The 12,023-nt window shown below is 41.1% G+C and overlaps 1 protein-coding gene across 5 annotated transcripts in view; it reads right to left on the bottom strand.

Annotated features, from left to right (window-relative positions):
• The window catches only part of LOC126858056 (nephrin-like), a 344,534-nt gene that overhangs the window by 52,071 nt on the left and 280,440 nt on the right, over nucleotides 1-12,023 (bottom strand). For all 5 annotated transcript variants that reach the window (XM_050608060.1, XM_050608062.1, XM_050608061.1 and 2 more), the window contains one exon: nucleotides 9,614-9,724. In XM_050608060.1, coding sequence (XP_050464017.1) covers nucleotides 9,614-9,724 — 111 coding nt within the window. The remainder of the gene's footprint in view (nucleotides 1-9,613; nucleotides 9,725-12,023) is intronic.

Raw genomic sequence — 12,023 nt, 5'->3', positions numbered from 1 at the left:
AATAAGCAATTTTTGAGATAATATATTTTCCCAGATTTTTCTTTAATTAAAAAACTGTTTGAATCAATTTGCAGCCAATTTTAAGTTTAATATAGCATAATTATGCTCATTTAAAAATAAAAAATATAAGAGAAAAATATTGAAAATTTTTGAAATTGTTCAAATAGCCTTTCTTTTTTTATCAACATAAATTTCGATTATTTTTATGCAGTAAAAAATTGTGGCAGGTACATCTATTCTTTGTAGCTTTAACGCGAGTCACGGAAATTCATCTAAAAGCAAAATCGATAAACTTGACGGCCGCAAAAGGTTCAAATTTTCAAAATTGTGAAAAATGAGTTTTACTTTATTTATGAAAACTGTTTTGTTTACAAGCATATGTGTTTTCCATCAATTCTTCTCGTACCACTGGAACACGCGCAATACATGTCCCAGAAAATATTTGAAAAATGCTATTAGAATTATAAAAATTCTGTCGGAAACGAAAAAAAAAAACAAAAAAAAAAAAAACAATAAACAAAGATTTATTTTATTGCAAATCACATAAATATTTTCCATTCGCAAAAGTCAATTTCAATTTAATTTAATGTAACATTTAATTTAATATAACATAATCCAGAACGTATTTTATATAGATGTTACGCGGTTATCAATATTTATATTTCCTTATCGATATGATGTTGTGCGGAATATGAAATCGTTTCTGGAGGGAAAAACTTGATTTTTTTTTTTTTTTTTTCGACCTACATACGCGTGGCGTAATCAAACGAAAATCGCCGGGAAAATGGACGGTGTGCGATTCCTCGAAGCCTCACGGAATTGCGGGCAAAAAAATGTGCCATCCGAATGCCATCGTTTCATTGTTATTCACGGTGGTGTGCGACGGCGGAAACGCAATTTAATCAGGTCCGATGCAGCATCGGCGCGGCACTTAAAATTGCAACCTGATCTCGAGCCGGAAAGCACATAGCGCAAACAGCCTCTTGCTTAGATTAGTTCCATATCATTGTTATTCACGATGCCCGCCAATCCTGATTGCATTTTAACCGTCTCGTTGCTTCCGATTCTCATCGTTCTCCCCCCTCCCTCCCTCCCTCGCGATTCCCCCTCACTGTTCATTTCGCTTCTTTTTGTCGCGCAACGCCGCCTGGCCAACGTCACGTTGTCGCTTCATCTCTCGAAATTAATTAATTTATGTTTAATTCTATTAGATTTTGCCTGAGAGTTTATGACTTTTTCACAGATACGATAAATCAATTTGAGGGATAAAGGGGATTTTTTACCATTTTTCATTTCTGTGGATTTATAAGTGCGAGATCATCTCATTGCATGTCTTTTTTAATTAAATTTAATAATATCATAATCATATTGAGATATAAATAAAAGCGTACATCGATTGCTCTTTCATGCAATAAAACTTAACCAAGCGATAAATTCTATTCAAGAATGCCAGTATATTCAATATTTTGCGAAATGAAATCATTGTATTGACACTGATAAGCAGTGATGTCAGTTAAATTATAGGAAATAGCGAAATCTCACTGAGAAAGATCAATTGGCTGATTTTTCATTAAGATCTCATTGCCATAATCAGCGTGAAGCGTAAGATAGAAAAGCAAAATATATTTTCATTGATTCTTGGAAATGCTTTAATATTCTCATTGATTCACAAAAGTGCTCCTTTCATCAATCGCTCTTAAATTTACACACATCAATACTTGGCAATATTTTCATACAAATTTTACTTTAATAATCTGTCTCACGCACAGAGAATTATATTTTTCGCCGAACCTCCATGTGAGCTTCGTCGTCGCTAATTATACAAATCGGGCAATCTCGCCGCTTTGAGAAAACTCTCCCGGAAGAAGAAAAAAAAAAAAGAAGCAGAAGGAAAAAAAAGGAAAAAAGAGGAGCTCGACCCTTTTGTGCTGTACGCTTAATTCGACGGTGAGCATTTTTCAGAGAGCAGACGGCGCGCTATAACGATGCGGCGGTTCCACTTAATTCGTAAGCTCAGCCGCTCGTTTGCATGAGTACTTAGGGACTGGAGCGAGTGGTCGGCGGGGCGGTTGTGCGGAATAAGGGGGGACAGGAAACGGAGGGGGAAGGTGGTAAGATGTCGGTAGTGAGCCCCTGGCGTTGACTTTAAGTGCTCGGACTATATTCGGACTTGCTCTTGGTACAGAAGGACGCATCCCACTTCTCGTTGCCCTCGAGCTCAACGATAACCAACGGAGGAGAAACGGAGGGCGCTAAAGTGCGGATTTTAATCCGCGGATACCGGACGATATCTTCCGGGATTAAGACCGGGCCGCAAGAGCTGCGCCGCGCCCGGAGTCTCACATCTAACAAGTTTACCGTCGTAAACCGTTCGAACTCCGCTCAAAGCAAATACCTACTCCGTCGAGGGAGCCGGCGAATCCTCCGGCGGGATCACGGCGCCCCTCCTCGTCACGATTCAGGAGACTCCTTGTGTTTGATTAAAACCGATCGCGATACTCTTCCCGTGTACTGCCATGATCTCCGGGGACCGACTGTGGTACGAAGGAAACATATACGTCTTCTGTCTCTCTTTTTTTTGCAAGTCTACGTTCGATAATAACACAGTTGGATAAAAAATAACTTTTTTCGATTTGAAAGACTAGTCAGCAGTTTTTCGTCATTTTTTCATGCTGGAGTTTTATTGCAATCAAAATTAAATATGTTATTAGGATTTTCTGTTTTTGAGAAAAGATTTTGTTATATCGATAATGTTTAAATATTAATGATTGAATATGAGGGAGGCTCTACCAAATAATTCTCAATTATTTTTATTCAAACTTGAGCATTTTTCAAATCGTTGAATCTAATGTCAAAATTGACAAATTTAAAATGACGCAATTAATACAACAGATGTCAAAATGTATAAATTTTTATAAACTTTTATATATATATATGCAAAAAATTCTGTATACATTTTGAATTTGTCAATTTTGACATCGCAGATGTCGTATATTTAACAATCTAAAAAAAAATTTTCAAATTTAATAAATAACATTAAAATAACTTTTTTCAAAATTGACACAATGAAACGATTTAGAAATCGAAATCGCATTCAAAAATACTACAGGAAGTAACTAGTCTTATTTTTGTGTTTTTTTTTGTTAAATTATATAATATTACGCTTAAAACATTATTATATATTTTTGTTATCATTGTGTTACGGAAGTTTACGAAAGCGCCAAGAATGAAATATCCCGCGAGAGACTCGGCAAATTGAAAAATGTTCGCATTGACAGATCGGCAAAACGATATTATTACGGAAATATGAAGGTAGAAAGAGCGCGATATATGTAGGAAGATTTTTGCGTCTTCAGTTCGCGAAACCGATAGAGCTATGCTTATTACGTCTGCGATATCAATATTTTCGTCGTTCTCGCGATACATCCGGCATTTTATCGACTGTTGCGCATTATGTCGGAGGATAGATATCGTACGCTGTGCATCTCTTGTCACGTGATCTCTCCACGTGGACACAATTGACATTCCTCATCGCGGTAGATTCAATTAAATCGCTCGCCAGAGTCCAACCGACACCGTCAATCGGTCAATTGTTTGCGGCCGTAAAACGACGGCAGTAAATCTTATTCGAGATTACGAGTCGAAGAAATGGAGAGGGCAAAAGGGGGGAGGGGGGAGGGAGGGGGAGAGAATTTTTACGACGCTATTTACGCGGACGTTTACGCGCGATATTTATATACGATCGGCGAAATTTTTCTCATGGAACCGCTTCATGCCTTCTCGCGCTTTTTGAATAGAAAGAGAAAGCGATATATCGCGTTTATCTCAACTTGTACATTTCTCGATTCGACATATGCATTATAACGCGAATTTTCATTTATCGCACGTCGTATCTTATTCTCGATTGAAACGATCTCGCGATTTACGATCTCTGCGAGTTTACGTGCTCGATTACCTCCGATACTGGATTATGTTTTCCACCCTCTTTCTCCCCCGCCCTGCTTTCCCGAGACGCTGCGCATCATCGCGCGCTATCATATTCGAATCGTTTCGTCGATCAATATCGATTTCCGTGCCGCGATAAAAACTCACCCGCTCCACTCGATGTCCAGCGAATATTTTCTACGCGGGCGTATCGCAAAAAATTCCTTCAACGCTTTCTCTCGTCGCCTCTTTTATCGTCTCTCCTCCTCCCCCCCCCCTCCATCCCGTCCCTCCTCCCTCCTTCACCCTTCATCAGGGTTTAGTTTCAATACCGCGGCGAACGCGAATGAATTTTTACAATCGAAATACCATCTCTGTTTCGCGAGGAATACGTGCTCAGCTGAAATTCAAGCGTTCCGATATAAGCGGATACGATGCAGCTACTTTTACTCCACACATCGACCATGAAGGGTAATGTATGCGCGTCGTTCTCTTTACCAACTAACAGTCCGAATGAGCCGTAATTCTGTTCGAAACGTAAGTAATCATCGTCATGCAATTTAATAGGAGAGCAATTATTTAATCAACGTTATATATATAAATTAGATCGCAATTATCTACGGTCGGTGAATCTATTTGATTAAATATTTAATTATGCAATTACGCGAGAACGCGCATTTCCGTTACACCGGAACATCCGGTGACGTTCGACACGGCGATATATCGCGCCGTAACGGAGAGATTTGGCGAAGGATAAATACGTATTCGTTTTATCCGAAGATTCCTCTCCGATAAACGCCGCGCAGCAAGCTTATACGTGCGCTCCGGGGAAATAGGGAGAGTGCTTCGCAGTTATATACTCGAAAAAATGTGGAGGAATCGGGAGAGAAATATCCGTTTGTTTCGCGCACATCACGCAGGCCAAAATAAACTAGCTCGCTACCGGTGTGTCTATCGTCATGAGGGAGCGATAACTGAAAATTGACGATCGCGATCATTACACACAATTTGCAGTTTTATATTTCCTTGTTTTTCTTCTCCCTTCTTATATTTCTAGGCGATATTCTCATGTTTGATAACTCGCCTAGTATAAAGAAGCATTCTATATGATTAATTTTTTTTTTTTTTACAGATATACATTATATGTCCGTGCAATTTTGTCTGTGAAGACTCTAAGGTTTTGTTTTTTTTTTTTCGTGAATATATAGTCTGGCGTTGAAGATAGAGAGAGAGCAAAGAATCTGAGCGAGTGTAAAAAGTGCAAACAAAATAAACCCACCTAATTGTCACTGATTTTGACGTTTTTCCTACGCATTTACAAGTGAAACTATTGATATCCGTAAAATTCTTCTTATTTCTCTCTTTTAAGTTATTTCATGCAATTTTAAAATAAATTTTTCGTATCAAAAATATTGGTTTGCTTGATTATTACCCTCTATAAAAAAAATTTCGTATAATCAAACAATTATTTGCAAATATTATTGCGCTATATAAAACTGTCATTTATGGGCATATTGCGTAATTGCGTTTAGATGATGTTGACAATAAACGTGCGTAACGTTATAAAAAAGACCCGAGGTCTATTACAAATAAAACAAAAAAAAAAGAGAGAGAAAAATATTATAAATATAATATTTTAAAACATATATTTGAAAATAATTTTTCCATCGATGAAATCCGCCCCGATATTAATATTCTTGTTAGACACGTGGAAAATTGCATATTCGACGGCGTGGAATTTGCATTTAATTGTATTGCGTGGCTGTAAAAACACCGATCCTCCGAAATCGAATCCAACATCTCGATTTTCGTCACGCGCTTGTCGCCAGGATTAATGTGGATGCTCCGTCGATTCGAGTATCGTATCCCAAAGTGCTGTTTCTCTCACTTTCCCATGGGTCCCCTCATCAATGGCAAAATTATTTCTTCCTCCCGTTTGTACGAAAGGAGGCCGTTACTTTTATTTTACGATTGCGCCAAGGTCCTTCACGTCATTCGTCTCCGCACACCGATAATCGTATCTTCATTTTCGATTTTTGAGCGATTCGAAGTGCGACCGAAGCTGCATCCTCCTTGAATGAATTCGAGGGCTGTTATCGATGATGATCAACCCGCGAATCTAGATATGAGGACAAGAGAAAGAAAGAGAGAGAGAGAGAGAGAGAGAGAGAGAGAGAAAGAGAGGAGAAGAGCAGAATTTTTCCCCACGTGTGCGGTGAGGAGGGTGAAAGAGTGTTCCACGCGCGTGGTACATCCTCGTGGAGAGAGAGAGATTCTTTCTGGGCACGAAGTCAAGTAATTGGCAATAAATTCTCTCTGCTCGCGAAGCGAGTCGTAAAATTTTCTCACCGGCATTGTCATAAATTATAGATAACGCGGATTATATCCCGTGTGAGAGGGTTAGGCTTACTTGTAAGTCGCGTGTAAGAGAGTACTTGGGAGAGAGAAGTGTATAATCGCGGCTCGATTCTCCTGCACGGTTCTTTTCACTCATTTTGAAAGAGAAAAGGAAAAACGGCGAGGAAGAATATCGCGGCAGGAATTGACTTTTAAAACTGCTTACGTGACTAATTTACGTCATAAATTAAAACGAGTGACGCTACGATTGTTAAATGTCCTTTTCACGTCAAAGGGAACCGCGTGTAAATATTCGCGCGACTTATTAAAAATCTTATTTACGTACGCGCAGCACGTAGCATTTTATCGATCGATCCGTTTAGATGGTAAACGCGGCGGCAAACTCGAGAATGATGAGCGCGATATTAAATTCTCATTTTTATTACATCAACGTCGACATTGCGCGCCGCTTAATTACGCGGCACACGGTGCCGTTTTTACAAAACGAGGGGAATTGCGCACGCGAGAAAGAGAGAGAGAGAGAGAGAGAGAGAGAGAGAGAGACGCAAACGCGGCTCTCCTATTTTTGGATTTCTCGTCGCGGCTGGCTGCGACGGTTGCATTCGCTTTATGAAGATTAGACCGACCGTCCGGAGGGCGTATCCGAGACGCAGATTTTGCGCGAATTTTCCCCGGCACAATTTTCTGCCGCGGGATCCGCGGCTCTCGGATAAATGCGTGTAAAAGATAACAAGCGGCGGAAATAACGGCCGCCGCGGGCGGAGGTGCATTGAGACCGTAACTTTCGTAAAATTCGATAATGCAGCTCGAACGTGCGCACCTCATTACGAGAGGAAGGCAAAGATATATATATATATATATGTATATAAAATTCTCTTACATAAGTGTATGCCGGCTATGATGATATCCCTCCTCTCTCTCCGTCGCGCGCGTATCTGTTTTCGGCGTTTTGATAACTACGCGAATTACGCACGTTCGTTCGCGCAAAAAAGGTCGCCGCGAAACGGAATATCACATGTCAGCCTGTCACTTACAACCGGGTACGTCATCCCGATCGTTTTAACAAGCGCGAGCTTTTATAATTTTAAATAAAAACACGCGACTTCTCTCTCTCTCTCTCTCTCTCTCTCTCTCTCTCTCCCGTTTCTCTTCACTCGCGCGCTTTATTCCCTCTGCCTGGCAAGAGACTTCGCTTGACATTTAATGCTCGTATTATATGTCCGCGTCGCATTCTACGTCGCAGCCACGAATCGAGTCATGGATTCTGCTAGCGAGCTCGAACGATTAAAAAATGGAAAAGACAGATTAAAAAAAAATCTCTCTCTCTCTCTCTTCATTCGTAAGCGTTATTTATAACTAAATTAAAACAGCGGATTCATACACCGGCGGAAGAATCTTTGGCGCGACGTCAAACGTATTGTTAAGGATAAGCCGATCTTCTCGATATTCAATTTATACGCCGCAGTGCGTTTGATCGATGCGCAACGCGAATGCAATTCCCATTGAATCTGCATACGGCAATATTCCCGGCTTCGTATATTTCGATATATATCCGTCGAAACGGGACTCGCCGATGAACAAGGGCACATCGCGAATCGCCGTTATCCATTGCCCGGCGCATTTGGCAACGATGACTAATATGATTGTTCGAGAACCAAGCGATTCTAACAACGGGATTTATCTCCTGTCGTAGTAACGAAGCCCCCTATATCTTTTTCTCTCTCTCTCTCTATCACTCTTTTTGTTTCGCTTTTAACGAACGTACAGGAAGGATGGACGATATCGTGATGTATAACGCTGTTCACCGATGGACGAGCGATTCGATAGAAATTTGTTGTCGTTGACAGATTACATCGATTCACCATATTTGTACATTTCGTAAAAGAATTGAGCTTTGTTCCCCGTGTTTGGGACGACCAAGCTATGTAATAAACATAAAAAATGCAGCCGTGGTTTAACCGTGGATCGTGATAATTATTCAAATGTGACGTAACAATCAAAACATTACCGTATGACAAACGTTATCGCGAATTAAACAATTGTCGAATATCTACGATTGAAAACATTCCTTTAAAATGCTTAACGCGCTGTCAGTTTACATAGTGCTCTTTATCTTTCTCTATCTGTCTCTCTCTCTCTCTCTCTCTCTCTCTCTCTCTCTCTCGCGGCGAAAGACGGCGAGTAATAAATTCTTAATCGTAATTAATTTGCAAATCCTCAAATTATAATGCGCTGCATCCTCGAATCTGCGTTTATACAAGTTCTTGATTGAAACAATTAAATAACGATGAGAGTAGAAAGAGAGACGCACAACGACAGAGCGGCAATGAATATTCAAAACGTGGATGCGGATGCGCGAGTCGAGTTTGCCGAAAATTTTGCCGCGACGCGGCTTAAGATCCTCAACGACGTTTCTCTGCCCCAGTATTTCCAGTCCTGAGAACGACAGTGGCGCGAGCGAATGGAAAGGAGCGCGATGCTTAATCACGCCGAAAGCTCGACGAATGCCTCTCCTCCGTCAGACAGAGCGCGAGGACGGCATTTGAGGACGGGGGCGGCACGCAAGCAGGATTGAAAACGAAAAGGGAGGGTTGGAAATAATCTTTTAAGGCGGGCCCGTCGAAGAAGTTGCGCGGCAGTTATAAACAGAAATTTAGATCCAGTTGCTAAAGTAAACAGCGGGAAGTGCTCCCCTTTCTCCCTTCGCGCGCCCTCACCCATCCATCGCAGGCCGGGGCTTCTTCACCCCCGCACTCGGGGGAGTAGACCGAGCGACCGAGAGTCTCGCTGAACTTTTCACTTAGCCACGACGGCCGATAAAAAGTTGGCTGATCTAATAACCGGCGACACCAACGACTCCGACCGCGCGATCCAAGTTTCCGCAAACGATTTCGCGGTAAAGTTGCCCGCGAGCGACGACCTTTCGAAAATGCGCCATGTGTGACTTGGGAAAGAGATTCGATGGGAGAAAGAGAGCTCTTCTCGAGATGGATTGAATTCTGGGGAAAGAATTCTCTTCCTAGATGAAATGTATCCGCGCGCGTACGTTATCTCTTCCAGCACATACATGTATCAAATGTTAATCGTATAAAAGACTCTCTTCTAATATCTTCAATCATAATTTCAAGTTGAAGAGTATTCTATAATTTAGCCTCTTTTTTTTTTTTTTAAAGAAATAGTCTCTTCAACATCGATCGAAAAGTTTACTTCGCTGCGTTTGGGACACCCTATATAACCGAATGCAGATGTGTCGGGCGCGCAGTTAGCAGGCATGCGGATAAACGTTTCTCAGCGCATACATATTATATTACTGTATTTTGTGCCAGCTTACCGCCCGTGACGCGACACGTGAGATACGGTGCATCGCCTTCCTCGTAAGGGCCAGCTGTGCCGTTCAAGATGCGACCCCACCGATCCAAGATGGTTGGCTGCTCCGGTGGAACTGCAATAGGAAGGAAAATTTGTACAAGTGCCACACGTCGAGAAATAGAGGAAAATAAAATGCATATAAAAATGGCGCATCAAGGTGCAAAAAGATGAAGAAACTAAAGAGATGTTGAATTAGAGTAAGGATATACGAGATCAAAAAATTTTCCTTCGCTTTAATCATTTTCTTTTAAAAATAATATTACTTGGCAATTTAATGGATTTTTTTTATTTCTTAAATGTTTAGCTAAATTTTTAGGGAATCTCTTTGAAACGATTTTTTTCGTGACCTTTGATTCATGAAAGCAGGACGCGCTTAGACATCGAATCATAGATTTTCACGTCACTTGAATTATGCACGCAGCCGTCAGTGGAAAACTTCCTGTATTCCACTCTTCTGTGTTTCGTACAAATTCGGCGTAGGATATATATGCATGTATCGAGGCCGGCACGTAGCTATGATCGTTCGCGGATTAAGCGACGATATTTTTTCGCGGAATATTCGCTCTCGCGAAATCGAAGCGGAGTCGGATAAACCGTCCAGGATATTTCTCTTGCTTTTTTCCATTATTTTGGAAGTTGCGCGCATACGTCGAACATATCCGATATTTTATCAACGCGGTTATGATACTCGCCTTCCTACTCCTCCCTTTGCTTTTCTCTCCTCTTTGCTTTACTCTCTCGCCGCGTTCAGTTCCTTTCGTAAATTATGCGGCCTCATGCATATCGCGTTTTGGCTTTTGTTTGGTAATTTCAGTTAATTTTCTGCAAGTATACACGCACATGTCCATGTTTCACCAACTTCTCATAATTTAAAAACACTCCTCACATCACCTCTAATACATTGTTTAATACAAATATTATTACTAGATATATTGGATAAAAAAACGATGAATTTATATTCCGCGAATATATATGTATTGTGAAAATGCAGCTCTTTCTTTCTTCCGAAATATCGATCGAATCTCCGCGACTCATCATAAAAATATGTGTACTCACTAAAATACGATTTATTCGCAAATTTTGCTGTACTTTCGATGCTCGGTATTTTTTACGAATCCTAGAACCAATTTGAAAAGAAAAAAAATTGTTTAAATCCGCTATTCGTGCAATTTCAGCCGGCAAAGTAATCCAACCTCCTATCGAATATTTGTGCAATTCGATATAATCACCTGCTAATGTTTCCTTGTCTGTTGAATCGTAAAAAAATTTCTCTTTGCTTATCGGAGCTTATAATAAAGGGAATCGTCGTGCGAAACGACGTGCACGTCGTATTTTCCGGACGTAAAAATTTCTCGATCCGGCGTACGGAAGGATTTTTTGTATCGTGTACGAATAAGAAAAATGTCGCAATTAAAGAAAGGCGCGATTGAGAGACAATTGAACGAATCAGTTTACGTGAATGGAGCCAACATGGGAAAAAAGAAATAAAGAGTCGGACTCTCGCGAGCAAAAATCGAAAACGATAACGTTATCGGGCGCGATACGGCTCGGCTACCTGACGAAAGCACTTAATCAAACCGCGTCTCGCGTACCGACGAATTCAATTTTCGGGCATCCACCGTAACATCATCCGCCAACACCTCGGCTAGCTGACTCGAGCCAGCCTCTTCCCCTTTTCCTTCCTTTTCCATCCGACTATCCTTCCTCTTTCCCTCATATGATGCCGCGATGAAATTTTCTCCTCCTTCCTCCTCCCCCAGTTCCACCTGCCGGAACGTACCTGTAAAGTATTCACGAGGATTTATGGCCGCTTTCCAATCCATAATCGGGGTGTACCGTGAAAAATAAAACGTCATCCATCGTGGCCACGCACGTCAGCGTACCCAATCAATCGACGTGACCGGCGCTTCTCTCTCTCTCTCGCTCTCTCTTTCTATTTTGGCGCGCGCTCTCTTCTCGTTCTTTTATTTTCGACGCCGTGGCATTTCGTTTCGTTTTCCCGATCCTCTACACCACTTTTTGATTTCTTTTCTCTGTTGTTTTTTTTTTTTCAGACAGTCCCTCGGAACGGTAAGGGAACGTTAAGGAGATATCACTGTAGGATTTTCGCATGGAAAACGTCTCGCGAAAGCCCCTGTGCTAAGCTCGTTTGATGCTGCGCGCGCACGGACTAAGCTCCAGGCGTAGATTAATTAAATCCGCATCAAAGTCGATGCGCAAGAGCGTGCGAATTGCTTTTCTCGATGTTGCTATTCATTTCCAATTCATTTTCTTCAAGTACGTCCTTTTCCTTTGGTATCGCGCTCGCTCGTAATTTGTAAAATCGCAATTGCATGTACCGCGCGAAATGTATCGAGTATATATATATTCTC

This window comes from Cataglyphis hispanica, chromosome 24 (assembly GCF_021464435.1).
Source record: "Cataglyphis hispanica isolate Lineage 1 chromosome 24, ULB_Chis1_1.0, whole genome shotgun sequence".
Lineage (NCBI taxonomy): Eukaryota > Metazoa > Arthropoda > Insecta > Hymenoptera > Formicidae > Cataglyphis > Cataglyphis hispanica.
The sequence above is the reverse complement of the archived record's forward strand: the minus strand, read 5'-3'. Positions and strand labels throughout refer to the sequence as shown.